The 15,536-nt window shown below is 29.2% G+C and overlaps 2 protein-coding genes across 4 annotated transcripts; one reads left to right on the top strand and one right to left on the bottom strand.

Annotated features, from left to right (window-relative positions):
- Nucleotides 1–7,586: 7,586 nt before the first annotated feature.
- On the bottom strand, nucleotides 7,587–10,205 carry LOC132934368 (methyltransferase N6AMT1). Its single transcript, XM_061000673.1, has 5 exons — nucleotides 10,066–10,205; nucleotides 9,907–9,962; nucleotides 9,465–9,821; nucleotides 9,127–9,395; nucleotides 7,587–9,050 (listed from the first exon to the last, which is right to left on the bottom strand). Exons 2-5 carry the CDS (start codon nucleotides 9,922–9,924, stop codon nucleotides 8,771–8,773), a joined length of 924 nt encoding a protein of 307 aa, XP_060856656.1. The 5' UTR covers nucleotides 9,925–9,962; nucleotides 10,066–10,205; the 3' UTR covers nucleotides 7,587–8,770.
- A 788-nt stretch (nucleotides 10,206–10,993) lies between these two features.
- On the top strand, nucleotides 10,994–13,771 carry LOC132934369 (DNA-directed RNA polymerases I, II, and III subunit RPABC5). 3 transcript variants are annotated; one of them, XM_061000676.1, is made up of 3 exons: nucleotides 10,994–11,145; nucleotides 11,206–11,323; nucleotides 13,598–13,771. In XM_061000676.1, the coding sequence occupies exons 2-3, from the start codon at nucleotides 11,229–11,231 to the stop codon at nucleotides 13,704–13,706; spliced, it is 204 nt and encodes a 67-aa protein (XP_060856659.1). In that variant the 5' UTR covers nucleotides 10,994–11,145; nucleotides 11,206–11,228; the 3' UTR covers nucleotides 13,707–13,771. The 3 variants fall into 3 exon arrangements, with proteins under 3 accessions (XP_060856659.1, XP_060856660.1, XP_060856658.1); XM_061000677.1 differs by having other exon boundaries at nucleotides 10,998–11,121; XM_061000675.1 differs by having other exon boundaries at nucleotides 11,005–11,323.
- The last annotated feature ends 1,765 nt before the right edge of the window (nucleotides 13,772–15,536 follow it).

Here is a 15,536-nt window from a genome sequence, read left to right on the forward strand (position 1 = left end):
TATAAAAATATAAAATCATTGTATACGAAAAACGATTCTGAGCCAGTGGAGAAGCCAGGAATTTTGTATGAGAGGAGGGGCTAAAAACTACAAAAAATACAAATACATTGCGTCTTTTATTTACATTTTTTTATTTTATTATTTTTCTTGATAAAATTCTAAGGTAAACACAGTCAATTGGGGGTCCCCATATAGCCCCCCTGGCTACGCCTCTGTTCTGAGTGAAGGCTGTCCGTTAGCATATAATATTATTAAGTAGATAATATATTTTATGATATTATTGTAATTAAAGTAATTATTTTACTATTGGGTAAAAGTACAACAGTATTAGGTTCATTTTTGTCAAAAAAATTTGTTTTGCGTACAAATCTCAATTTTTACTTAATTTTTTGTTTGTTTTTCCTGACGCTTATGAAAATTATTGAGAATTTTTACTTTTGACCCCCCCCCCCCCCCTCTATCTTAGAGGAGATATGTAGTATATAATATAATTATGCGGATAAATCATTTCTATATACCATTTGCGTCTTACACTAAAATAATACAAGTGATTTTATGGTGCATTACGCTGGCATTCGCATGTTGGAAAATGTACTCAACAACTGTATCAAAATGTTTCATATAATTTGTACAAATTTGTAATCTCATTTCTGAAAATGTACAAATTATATAACAAATTTTGGTACCGGTTTTAAGTGTCTAAGATCAAAATTATAAAAGCGAATGCTGGAGTAACGTTACGCTGGCATCCGAAATGAAAGCCCGATTTTCTCCCGTTCGGGTAGTTGTATAAATTTCGGTAATGTGATTACAAATTCGTACAAATTATATAACAAATTTTGGTACCGGTTTTGAGTACATTTTTCAACCTGCGGATGCCAGGGTAATGGACCTGTGATTTTCATTCGTATATAGTTTTAAATACGTCAGTGGCGTATTTAGGGGGGGGGGGGGGTGGAATTGCCCCGGTGTGCCAAATTCTGAGTCTTCAAAGGGGCGCCGTTGCTGGGGTTATAATAAAAAAAAAAATATTTATCATTTTATTTTATTGGATTTGTTGAGAAATTATATTAGTGATAACCTGTATCTTTCTTATAATATCTTTTACATTTCTATACATATTTCTTCATATTTATAAATTATATATATATACATATAATGTATTTTATTATATTGTCATAAAAAATGGCTAAGATCTAAAATTATAATTTGTTTTATTTGATTATAAAGGTAGACTTTTTTATCAGGAATTAATATGGAGTGGTAATGGTAAAATAAAAGTGTTCTCCAAATTAGTGGAATCATAAATGCAATAAGGGGAAAATATATACTTGGGTTATCACTTTTACAAGGCTTAAAACCGATTAAAAAAATTTTGGTTTCGTTTTCTATTTTGTACACAGTTTTTATTGTTTCAATTTTGGTTTTAATTGTTCAATACAGGTATTAGGAAATTTCAGTTTTGGTTTCGATTTTGTATACTAGTTTCCAATTTTTTTCGGTTTTGGTTTTGGATTTAATACCGTTTTCCAATTTTATTTTCGATTTCAGTTTTTAAACGGTTTGTACCGGTTTTAAAAATTGGTTTCAAGGCCTGGACTATTTACGTTCATTCTTAGTTAATTAATTTTTTTGAAGCGTTCGAATCGACTGTTGTTTAAAGTAGACTTTCCAAAATGTCAAGATACAAGGATTTACAAAAAAAAATAGTTTTTTTAAATTATATTTTCAGTTTTGGTTTTAGATTCTGAGTGAAACGATGAATGTATTGATTTTACAATGATGTGTGTTTTTTTTTTTATTTTTTTTTTTATTTTTTTATTTTTGTGTCTGTGTACACGATAAGTAGTCGAAATAATGCTTCGATTTTCGACTTCAGTATCTTGTTCGATGGGAAAGTGAATATCGTTGGTACATTGGGGAGGTCAAAATTTTAATTTCCCAGTAGTTTTCAAAAGCGATGTGAAAAACAAAAGAAAAATTAAGGAAAAACGGGAATTTTTACGCAAAATCGATTTTTAACAAAATCGATTTTGGTTATTGGTGTAACTCTAAAACAAATGACCGTAGATGCATGAAATTTTCACTGGTTGTTTATATTTGCATTTTCTATACACAATACAATTTTGAAAATAATTTGACTTTTTTTGAACTGTTTACGGACATTGTCAGTTTTCAGTTTTTTTAAATTTTTTTTCTATAAATATCAATAAAATTTTATTTGTTGGGTAAAAAAGCTTGAAAATTTAATAGAAGGCTCCTAGGTTATTGTTTCAAAGGCAGATGAAAAAAATTAAAAATCCTTAGTCACAGTTTTTTTTTATACACGTTTAAAGTTCAAATCTTGAAAAAATACGGAAAAATCACGAAAATTTGCAAATTATTTTGAGTTAGAAATTCATAAAAAATTTTCTTTTTAAATCTAAGATTTTAAAATCTAATACAAGATTCCTCATAAGTTTGTCTAACTTTATCAAAAAAAAAATTTCTACAAGAAAGTCAAATTAAATTTTTATGAGCGTTTTAAATTCATATTTTTACAACATTAGATATTCACTCGATTTCTCATGTACCGATTTCCTTATTTTTTTGTAATTCAAAAACGAATAACTGTAGATACATGAAAATTTCACTGAATGTTTATATTAGCATTTCCTATACACCATACAATTTTGAAAATATTTTGACACTTTTTGAGCTGTTTACGGGCATTTTCAGTTTTCAATTTTTTTAGTTTTTTTTTCTATAAATATCAATAAAGTTTTATCTGTTGGGCCAAAAAGTGTAAAAATTTAATACAAGACTCCTGATATATTTTTACAATAGCAGTTGAAAAATATTGAAAATATATAGGCACAGTTTTTTTTTATAAGCATTTAAAGATCAAATTTGGACAGAATTTATCAAAATCTCGAAAATTATCAACCATTGTAATTAATAAATTATAAAATGTTCAGTTTTTATAGCTAAGGATTGAAAATTTAAAACAAGATTCCATGTAAATAGATAATTCGGTTACCAAAAAATCTAAAAAATACACAAGCACAGTTTATTTGTATAGTCATTTTAAGTTCAAATTTGGACGAAATTACATAAAAACCTAGAATAACTATTTTAGTTATTTTGTTGTGATTGTATAATATTATTCGTGGGCACTTGAAACTTCTAATTTGTAATATTTTCATCGATATATTATGATGATAGTATCACGGTTTGTTGTTGATGTATAACGCGTTATATGTACCTAATGGATATTGTGATATGATTAATTTGGAATTTATTATAGGTCAATTTTTTTTTTTAATATCATAGATAAGTGTATAATATGTCTTATACCTAGACTGACATATCGTCTCCACTCAGAATCGTTTTTCTTATACAATGATATATCATTGAATTCAAATTTAATACCATCCATTATACAGTGACCCACTTGTAACCTACAGTACAGCAGAGCGACATCCACTTGCCCACCTTTTTTATTATAATACCAGTATACAATTTTTCGGTTTCGGTTTAAAGTTAATACCGATATAAATAACCGTTTTGAAGTTTATACCGGTTTTGGTTTTGATTTCGTTTTTATAACGGTTTATACCGGTTTTAAGCCCTGCATTTTTAATGGAGAGAAAAAGTAAATTGTAAATGAGAGGGGTCTTAAAAGTTTTTTGTTACAATGAGTAATAGGAAACTGAAAAAAAAGAGCTCCAAAATGTGTGTACCTATGGCGCCAAAATCGTAAATGTGCCTTTGAAATACGTGTATAACCTTATGTGTGTGGTTAATGGAAATTAAAAATAAGGAACTTACTCAAAAGTTTTAACTAAGGTCAGTTAATTTTTTTTGGAAAAGAACTCCAACTTGCTATCGACAAAATTAATTATTTTAGTTGGTGTAACTCAAAAACGAATACCCGTAGACAATGGCATAACCAGGAATTTTGTATTGGGGGGGGGGGGGGGGGGTGGACTGTAGTTAGGTGACCATACAACGTCCCGTATACTGGATTGTCCCGTTGTCCCGACAAAAGTTAAACTAGATCCTTTTCGTCAAGTCTATCTCGTATTACTCTCGTTTTTCCTCTTACTGTTAATTTATAACTTTTTTAAATTTATTTTATAAAAATTTTGTTTTTCTACGATATTTTTGAATGACAATATTAATAGAATATTCGAATCTATATACATTTCAGTGGTGTTTCTGGATTCTTGTTTTGACTATAATTGCTGCAAGTAGAAAATATACAACTAATAGTTGCACATCGTATTGTGACGTTGACATTTGTCGGCAACGTAAAACGTACCTAGTTACCTCCTTAATATATTTTTATTATTATTATTATATTGGTGAATGACGACGTTGTCGGGCAAACAAGTACAATCCCACCCAGCGCAGAAAGTTGCGCGCATGATGCAGGCTATATAATAGTAGATATTATCTAATATTCTATATTTTTATTCTATTTATATTTACAATATCCACAATATTATATCTATGTAAAATTAATTACGGATTTCTTCAAACATTAAAGTGTTGTGGACAGACAAAAAAATGGTTTTTGGTTGAAACTATCAATCAATTATCATTGTGTAAACAAATTTAAAAAACTATTCTTGTAATTAATTTTATAATATTTTATTAAAAGAAACTAAGTTTCTCGATGCAATTAGTTCAGCACAATGAATACAAAAATAGTAGAAGATATTTACCAGCCATCATCATCAAAATAAATATTTTTTGTAATTCAAAACTTTTATATTTAATTAATTATTTAACACATTTAATTTGTTTTTATATTATTATATTTAGTTAGGTAACTATAAAGTGTCCAATATTTTTATTTAATTTGAATTATCACCCTTGTCTCTAAGGCTTATGTAAAATCATTTTTTTTTTATATAAATTTATATATATTTTTTTTTTTTATTAGATTTTTTAAGGCTTTGAGGACTGAGGTCATTAGCCTGTAAGGTTGGTAGGGTTGGTGCAGTAGGGTTGGGACTGTTGGTACGGTCGGTTAGGAACACGAAAATTATATTATAGGCTAAAAAAAGGCCCTTAGTCAGTTAGTCTCCTTGACTATGTGTCTAACCTTAGATTCTTGACATTATCACCAAATGTTAAAATTATCATTTTCTATACATCATATATGATAAAATGTACAAAATAGTTTGACAATTTTTGAGCTGTTCAAACTTATAGACAAGTATTATAACTTCCAGTTAAAGTTGGATATCTAAAATTTGTGATCATAAATTCTTAAATGTATTTTTCCCGTGTAATTTCTTACAATTCATTTTAATTGACTAATTAAATTTAAATTTATATTCAAATTTATTAAGTTCATACAAGTAATGAAAACTTTATATTTTTTCTGAAGGGGGTGGCATATTTAAAAGGGCCTAGGGCGGCAGTTGTTCAAAATCCGGCCTTGCGTTCGTAATGTTACATATATTATATTATTATGTAATGTACTTTACGTTCGCAGTGCTCCGGCTACAGCAGTGCACAGTGGGATGAATGGCAATTTTAGCTGGCAAAAAGTACTATTTTTAAAACAAAAAAATTTTTTTATCATTAATTTATTTTTACAATATTATGATGTTAAGAATAAAATTTTAAAATAATTAATTGACATACACCCGACTTATAGAGCTGTTTGTATAAAATATAGTTATGTATTATTTGATAATTGATATTTTAAAAATTTTTATATTTCATTTTTGTAAATATCTGTTGAATCTGAATGCAAATCTGTTTATATTATTAAACAGCTATCAATTTCCTTTATAATATGTATATATTGAGTAATTGTAAAACTGTGTAAATTTAACTATCATTCCTCCAAAGTTCAAAAATCATTAAAACACTTAAATTTTCAACTTAATATAGTAAATAATAGAAAAAAAATTAATTTAAATAAAAATAATAATATGTCATTATACATCTAGGACAATATAGTAACTGAATAAAAAAAAATTATTTTTTTTACAAATAGCTCTATAAGTCGGGTATGTTAATTAATTCTTTTAAAATTTTATTCTTAACGTCAGAATATTGTAAAGATAAATTGGTACTCGTCCAATATGCTATCTATAGTAAATATTTTATCTACAGTTATTTTATGTTGGTTTAGTATGATAAATGCAGTATTTCTACTTTGTCATATTTTTTCATGTGGTACTGTGTACCAATGATTCGAACAAGTCTTCGATTGGTTTTTGTAACAAGCGCCACCACTCTTCTAGAAGTTGGGATAGTAATATTATGTTAGTTACTCCGCATGTTTTTATTATGGACATGTCTCCAAGGAGTTTCTATAGTTAGTGTCTCAGCACCAGTTTTTGGGTCAGTGAAATTTTCCGAATGATTAACCGTTTTATGGATAAACCCATGTTCATTTAAAGTAGAATAGGAAATATATTTTATAGGAATATATAGTAGTACCTTGTTCAACTTCATTTAATATAATTGGTAGTAAGGTATTTCGATTTTGCATTTGAACTTTAAAAATATGTCTCTCTAAAATGCAATCATGCTTACAACACAAACCAAAAATCTATGGCCCTCGAATTTGCTGTCCATAATTTCAATTATTTATTACACAGTCTTCATCTGAACTATCTTCATTATCATCAGACTTTTCCTCAGGTTTGTGATCTCCAAGATATTATATTCCACCATTATATTTAATTTTATCTTAGAACAAGGCTTCATCTATATTCTTTCATGCTTAATCTTAATTACAAAATGATAAAGTATATTATGATACAGTATTTACTGTAGATGTCTTATTAAACTATCATACAATTATGGTAGATAAAATATTTACAGTAGATAGCATATTGGACGAGTACCGATAAATTACTGATGAAAAAACCAATAATTTTTTAAAAATAGTACTTTTAGCCAGCAAAAATTGCCTGTCATCCCACGTTGCTACGCTGCTCAAACAAGCCTGCGAGCCACTCGACTGGCACGCTTCCTGACACTTAGTCGCATTAGCTGATCTCGCATCATCAAACGGTTCGAGCGACTTGCATCAGTTCTCAGAACCGTTCTGCGTCCTCTCGTCCGGGCCGTATCACAGCTGCCGGCACCACAAAATTGAAGACGACGACAACGACTCTGTCCAGGAAGGACTCAATAGTCAATATTTTTGGGGAGATCATCACCTGTCCGCCGGCCGTCCAAATAACAGATGTCAGTAGGTATTTGTCCCAAATCCCAATTCCAGTGGCATCACTGCAGTCGACCAAAACTATTCTGAAATGTAGACTTGTAGTGCTAATCGATAAAAAAAAGTCATACATAAATAAAATACAACAATACTATTTTACTACAAATTGTGAAATGTATAAACAAATCTACTCCTAATGAAACAACCAATTAATTAATAACATAAGTGGGATTGAATTTAATAAGACGTACTATAATTTTTAATGTTAAACCTGAATTTTTTAAATCATATTAACTAATAAAAGTTAAAGGTGAACAATAACATATAATTTCGTTTAAGAATTAAAATAAGAGTAATATTCTACATTTCTAAAGGAAATGTTAACTAAAGAAACTTTAAAAACAAATAAAAAGTTGACCGTAATTTATTTTAATGAAACATGTGTCAAACAGATTATAGATAAAAAAAAATATTGCAAATGATTTGTTTACACTGATACATGAAAACTGTTGTTCTTAGAGGTGTATAATTCATAAAAATTAAAGATTAAATGAAAGTAATGAGCAATTAAACAACATAAATATTAAAATTTAAAATAAAAGTTGATAAGGTACTTGGAAACAACTTATGTATTTTATATTCTATGATACAAATATGACATAAAAATTGTAATATATTATTTTATTATCAACAATTATTTAAAATAAATCCCAATGTGATTACCATGGTTGACGACATCGGTTAGGTGGAGTTTATGATTTATAGATCTCAATTAAAAATTCATCTTTTAAACATAAAATTTTAACAAAAATAATTAACCAAATAATCCCTATTTTATGTGCATAATTTTTTAATATAAAGAAAATATAACTTAAAAGATGAATGTGCTAAGTACTCACGGATTATTTTAATTCTTATTATGTTACATGAAATATAAACTGTGAAATAAATTTGAAGACACAAATGAAATGCAGTCAAAATATTTTTAATTACTTACCAAAGTACAAAATATACTACAAAAATATTTTAACTTGAAAAGATGAAAATACATAGAATATCCATCTATTTTACAACTTTTATAATTCTTAATAAATTGAAAACTATAAGTTTTTTATTTTCCAAGTAATTTTTCTTACTAAAAACGAAATGTTTATATTTTTAATATAAAACAAATAATTAATAATGTTACGAGTATAAATAATATTTTCTTAATTAATTGGCTTCAAAGTTTAACATGGTATTAAAATAATTAAATTGATAAAAACTACAAAAAAGTGATTAAAATAAAAGTTAAAAAATTGAACGAATGGATTGTTTTATAATAATATATTTTACAGTATAAAAAATAATATTTACGTATGTAAGTTTTAAATAGACTCTGTATTAATATGTTTAATTTAACTGACTTGTGTAATACATAGTATTACAGAAATAAATTGAATGGGATACAGTATGTGCCGCAATAAATGCAAATAAAGAAGTATAATGATAAAAATATGTCAAATATTAAAATGAAAAATAAATTTAAAGGAATGTTAATAAAATGAATGCACTATGATAGTAGCCAGTCCAACATAATGCAGGGCGCGATTAATCAAAATCTAAAGGCCGATAAATTCGGTATACAGCTAAGCGTTCACCAATGATGTTCCGGGACAAGATACGGGTGCATATTAATGGTCTGCTAGCTGGGCTGCTTCCAAAAGTTGTTAACTCTATATTGTTCAAGTCATCATAATAGATATTCTGGTCAGATCGATCACGACGAGCTTGCATCTCATCTCGCACCAGCGCATCATAATTGTAATCAATCATCAGTGCATAAAATACTCCAAACTCTGATAGAAGATCTGCAGCCTGATGCAACGCCCTAATTAATAAAAAGCATTATAAAATTACTATAGGTATAGGTGCTAAGTACAAAGTAGTCATACACTCATACCAACCTCTTAAGTACATCTACACCATCTGGCCCACCACCCAGCCAAGCTGCATCTTCCACCGCTACTTGCTTTTGGTATTTAGCCTGATCGTTAGTGTCAATTTTTGTAACTCTAGGTGTTGGTGCAAGTTCACCCTTTGGGCCTCGAACATATGGCGGATTGAATAAAAGTATATCAATGGGGCCAAACACTTCTTTGTTAGGGCCATTATTGGCATCGGTTGTTTCGGGACGTCGCATCCATGTCAGTAGGTCGCCACGAACTGCATCCACCTAGATATAATACACAATTGAGTCACAAAAATGTATATTTAAAAAATAATTATATAGCTATACACTCACTTCAACACCATTAAGTTTGCATGTCTTAATGGTTTTAAGACAAGCTGTTGGATTCATGTCTACAGCTATACAGTGAGCACCAACAGCATATGATGAAAGTGAATCACTTAGAGCCTTTGATATAGCAGCAGTAAGGATGCCAAAACCACTACCTAATTCAATGACCAACAGTGGTCCACATTTGTCAGACGAACCAATATTTGTTTTTGACAACCGGGTTTTAATCACTTGCTCCAAGTCCAATTCCAAAACGTCCAACATCAAAAATGTATCCTCAGCTGGCTCATACACTGCAGGGGAGGTATTAAATTCACCATTGTTTTCGTCCAAAGAGACGTGATCCGAAATAGAATAATCCTATATGAAAAAAACATGCAAGTATGGTTAATCAACAAGAACCTGTATTAATGTTGGGCAAAAATGTGTACATCATTAAACTTACGGGCGTGTTGATAATCATGTTGGATTTTATAGTGGTCCTAGTTCTGCTTTTTGTCACTACATATCAAACAAATTTAAAATAAAAAAATAATGCAGTTTAAAAGAAACAATGGAATGCAGTACACCGGTGCATGTGATTTGAAATAAACGAGTCAGTTACCTGGTACACTAGACGGAAAAGCCAAGGAGAAGGTTGACGTGACCTAACCGAATTGTGTGGAGGGTTATGTGGATGTCAAACGATATGCGCGTCTGGCTCACGCGGCGGCAGCCGTGCGTTCAGCCAACAGTTCCTCTTCGATCTCTACTGCTTGGGCTACGATTTCCGCCAACGCTTCAGCGGCGGCTGCTGCTGTCGCGGCTGCAGTTACTGCTATCGAAGCCGAGATGGAGAGTGCTTTTGATGCGTCTGCCGCTTCCGTTAATGTGGCTGCGTTGGCTGCTACAGTGGCGGCGGTGGCTGCTTCTCTGGCCGCGGTCGCTGCGAACGTGGACGCTTCTGCAGCTGCAAATGCGGCGAACGCTATATCTTCCATTTAAAAACCGATCGGACAGGACCGGCAATGTGCTGGTGTAAGATCCTGTTGTTTACCGGACTATAATTCGTGCAGTTTGTTGTTTGATCCCCTGCAGTCGTTATGTAAATATTGTACCACCGTCCGGGATCGACGACGACAGAAAATGAATAATACGTTATCGAGGTAACTAGATACTCACGAAAGATATTTTACGCTGCACGGCGGGATGTATTGAACCGATAGACGTGAAATACGAATGCCGTTCTTGATCTACAGTCTCCTAAAATGGCCGACTGTTCGAAATAATGAACTATCCAGTGAGTCTCAATTTTGCCCAATCGTTTGAAACTTCGTCACTCAGTGCGGCAAGCGGCAACGGCGCAACATTCCAATGTATTATTGTAGTATTGTACTCTGTAGTCTGTGCACACTTCTGATGCGATCTGTGGAGGGGCGAGGGGGCACATGTGATAGGGAAATAATAAAATATTACTGCGCAATAGGCGTGGAGGCTTGTTGCGCATGCGCCGTGAGTTCCTAAACCACGCTTTCATCGAACGTCGGCGCCGGGCGCACCACAGGAGTCTAGAATAATTGTTGTTCGGAACGAAACGCATCGCCGCATCGGCTCTACGCAGTATTGTACGTGATTGTACCGAATACCGGTGACCCGCGGCTGCCCGCTGCCCACATTCGTAGTTCGTACACACTTGATAACAACCGTAATATTTTGCAATTAATTGTTTTATGTTTAATAACATTCAATTAACAAACCGACGCAGATTTTTGCAGTAAATCAATCAAAATGATCATTCCGATCCGGTGTTTCACGTGTGGAAAGGTCATAGCAAACAAATGGGAGAGTTACTTAGGCTTACTACAAGCTGAATACACAGAAGGGTGAGTACTATAATGTAATATTACATTTAGCATTAGGCAATGATTTGTATGAATATTGGTTAGTTATGTATTGTTTAATCGATGTGTCGTTTTAGAAATAAGACGCCGAAATGAGACTCTCTTTAACCCCCTCCCCCCCATGACATAAACATTTATTTTTCGTTGTAAATATTTGGTCAATAAACAGGAACTGACCATGAAAATGGAAAATCTCTTATATTATGTAATTCCTTCCTTGCGTGTATGTGTTATATTATTGATCTGGTCTGCCTGTGACAGTTATTTTGTTACCTATCAATTTTTTAAGCGTTTTAGGACCTACACTGCTTTATTTTAAGGTAAAATGCTGTGTTACATAAACAATCACTACGCATTTAATGAATCCATAACGAGCTGGTCCCTCAAACATGATTTAGTAACTCATGATTGGTCTGTTAAATTATTCAATTTTTTATGTGCCCCGTCATTAGAATCTTAGATATTTAAGCCCGCTGTATTTCCATTGTGATATTATGTACCTACAAAGCTGGGCAAGTTAGTAATTTTTTTCAACTAGTTGAAGTTAAGTTACTTTAATAAAAAAACTAACTAACTAAGTTAGGGTAGAAGTTAGAGATTAGTTTTTTTTTATAGATTAAAAAACCTTTTTGTTGAAATGTAAATAATAAGTTATCTAACTTAAATTATTGATTAAAACTGAAAAATTGAATTAAACACCTAGTAATTTGATCAAAATGTTCTAACTAGGTAAGTAATAATTTCAATTAATTGGAAATGAATTTACTTATCAGTTATTAGAACATAAAGGGTGAAACAAAATAAAAAAAATATATAACCGTATGACAACTTAAAATATTAATATTAAATAATAATACATGACTAAATAAAACTACCACGAAAATTCGATATCGTGTCTACATTAATTGGTTAAGCCACCCATATAGTTACTATTTATATCTAGTAGATATCAACATTCTACAGACTACACTGAAAAGCCGTGGTTCCTGTGCGTGCATTATCATAAATACTAATAATTAATAATATATATGAGCCAATAATCTATGTAGGCATATATAACCATATAGCCATAATGCCATGATTGAGAAACAGCTTTTGGAATTTTGGAATGAAAAAAAAAATAATAATTAGTTAGATTAGACATTTAATTCAACTAGTTACAAAGTTAATATGAATTAAAACTAACTAGTTAAGTTTCTAACTAGTTGGTGCCCAGCTTTGGCGATAGTTCAAATAACGTAAGTCTTAATTAGTAAATTAACTTCATTATTGTAAAATAATTTTTTTAATTACTTATTTTTGATATTTAATTCTGAATTTAATAATGCAAATTTTGTTTTGGAACTATTTTGTAATCAATTATTGCGGATTCTAACTAGATTGTTATATCTACTTAATGATTTTATGCGTATTGCTTTTAATTCAATAATTAGTATCAAATTATTTATCGAAGTTACCGTCTTCCACTTTTCTAACTTATGTATAAATGGGTTTAATTTTTAATTACATTCACATATGGTGGGAACTATTTATATAAAAATAGCTAAATATTTTTGTTACACTTTTGTCAACGACTCGCAATTCACACATTATTTACCTATTATTAATAGATATATGAGTGGATTAGTGATATTTTTCAGCCTATGAAATTTAAATTCAGGCAGCCCACAATAACTTCTTCTTTTTTTCATTTTTTTATGCTTTACTGTACTTATGTAGGTAATTGTATTGGTCTATTGGCCTTGAATAATAAAGAAACAAATTCAGTTCATATTAAATTATAATTTCATTGTTATAATATACAATTCATAATGTCTAATAACTTAATAATATCATGTTTACCTATATATTGTACAATTTAATAATATGCTCAATTATTATATATTTGTTATTTATTACATTTACATTTAAAACAATTTTTACTTAATTGCTAAGCTCCCTGTAAAACAATCTACTTTTAATAAAATAATGCTTGTCATAAAATATTAATGAAGTGGCCAACACAAAGATCCATAAGGCAAGTGTCTGATTTCTCGATACATACTATTTAATGGGTTGACATACACAGTTATCCAATTATCAAACAAGGGGAAAACTTGCAATATTTTCTGACATTCTAGTAAATTCAGGAGAAATTATGTATTTGTACATGTCAAATTTAAAGATTTCTTTAATTATGTTAATTCTTTGTTTTGATCATGGCTAATAATTTATTTTAATTTACTAATGCATTTTAAATTTTTTATTTTTTTTCAGTGATGCTTTGGATGCACTTGGACTTAAGCGATATTGTTGTAGACGTATGTTACTCGGTCACGTTGATTTAATTGAAAAGCTTCTCAATTATGCGCCGCTTGAAAAATAATTTTCAAGAACAATTTTATACTAATCATTTTTTTTTAAATAAAATAATCGACCTGTAAGATGTAATTAATTGTGTTTTATTCATATTATATATATTTACATGTATAAGCAAAAGATTTAATTATAATCAAAAATACAAATATATGATCCTATAAATTTTTCAAGTAAAAATATTATTTATCATAGGTAAATACTAAATAGGTATCATTATATATAATTTTTTATTATTATAAAAGCAACACACTTTACTTTGCTGAAATTTAAAAGTAGTATTTTATTAAGTGGGTTTTAATTAAACTTTTTTCTTTAAAAGTTTTAGCATTTAATAAAATTGATATGGTGACACCATGACAAATTAAATATGTATCATCACAGTATTTTGATACACATCCTCCTCTCTTTACTTCGCCTTTAGCATAGTTGTCCACTTCTTACTGGCTGTCAAACATATACATATACAAAAATTCTAAATAATGCACTAAAAAAATTCAGGTAAAATGTTATTAGGTATATTAAATTAATTCAATGATATACCATTTAATAAGAAAAATGATTCTGAGCGGAGAAGTTTTGTCATCCTAGTTTACTTATTAAATATATAAATTTAATAATAAAAAAAAAAAGGTGGTCAAGTGAGTGTCGCTCTGCTGTACAGTAGGTTACAAGTGGGTCCCTGTAATGGATGGTGTTAAATTTGAATTCAATGATATAATATTATTGTATAAGAAAAACAATTCTGAGCGAAGATAGTCAGACAGCCTATGATGTTACTAAGTACCTATATTTGATGATATGATTGTGAATAAAGTAATTTATATATAACCTGTTTACATGGAACCTTGTTTTAAATTTTCAATCCTTAGCTGTAAAAGTTGAACATTTTATACATTTTTAGCTACAAAATAATTATTAAATATTAAAATTGATACATTTTGTCAAAATCCAAACTTTAAATGCTTATAAAAAATTTTAATATTTTTCAACTGCAAAAGTAACAATATATCAGGAGCCTTGTATTATATATTCAAGCTTTTTGACCAAACGATTACCATTTTATTGACATTTATAAAAAAAAAAACTAAAAAAAATTAAAAATTAAAAATATCCGTAAACAGCTCAAAAGAGTCTAAGCTATTATCAAAATTTGATCAAATATAGATAATGAGAATATGAACATTCAGTGAAATTTTCATGTATTTACATTATTTGTTTTTGAATAAATTACAGCAAAATAAGAAAATTGAGCTTTATGAGAAATCAAGTGAATGAATATCCAATGTAAAAATATGAATTTCAAACGATCATTAAAATTTAATTTGACTTTCTTAAAGACAATTTTTTTTTTTTGATAAACACCGACAAACTTATGAGTAATCTTGTATTAAATTTTCAAATCTTAGATTTTAAAAGAAAAGTTTTTATGATTTTTTAACTAAAAATAATTTGCATAGATTTATAGGTATTTTTCAAAATTAGCGTAAGCCATCATCATTCATTCTTGGATTTCAATAGTCTATCATTACTTGATTTTCTTTAAAATAAAAGTTTTATATACCTATACATTTATACTAACATCATAATTTAAAAATGAAAACAATTAATACACTTATTCAAAACTATTTTGAAATAAAGAAGACTAATATAAAATTGCACTTAGCTGTTTAATAAATAATTTTATCTTGGTTTAGTTTTAAATTTTAAATATTAAACTTTTCTTTGAATAATAACTAGTATCATAGTAATTTTTTGTAAGCTACTTTATTAATATTAAAACTGTCATAAATGTGTTATTTGTATTATTTTCAATATTGTATATTGTTGTAATATTGTT

Source organism: Metopolophium dirhodum, chromosome 1 (assembly GCF_019925205.1).
Source record: "Metopolophium dirhodum isolate CAU chromosome 1, ASM1992520v1, whole genome shotgun sequence".
In the NCBI taxonomy this organism is placed as follows: domain Eukaryota; kingdom Metazoa; phylum Arthropoda; class Insecta; order Hemiptera; family Aphididae; genus Metopolophium; species Metopolophium dirhodum.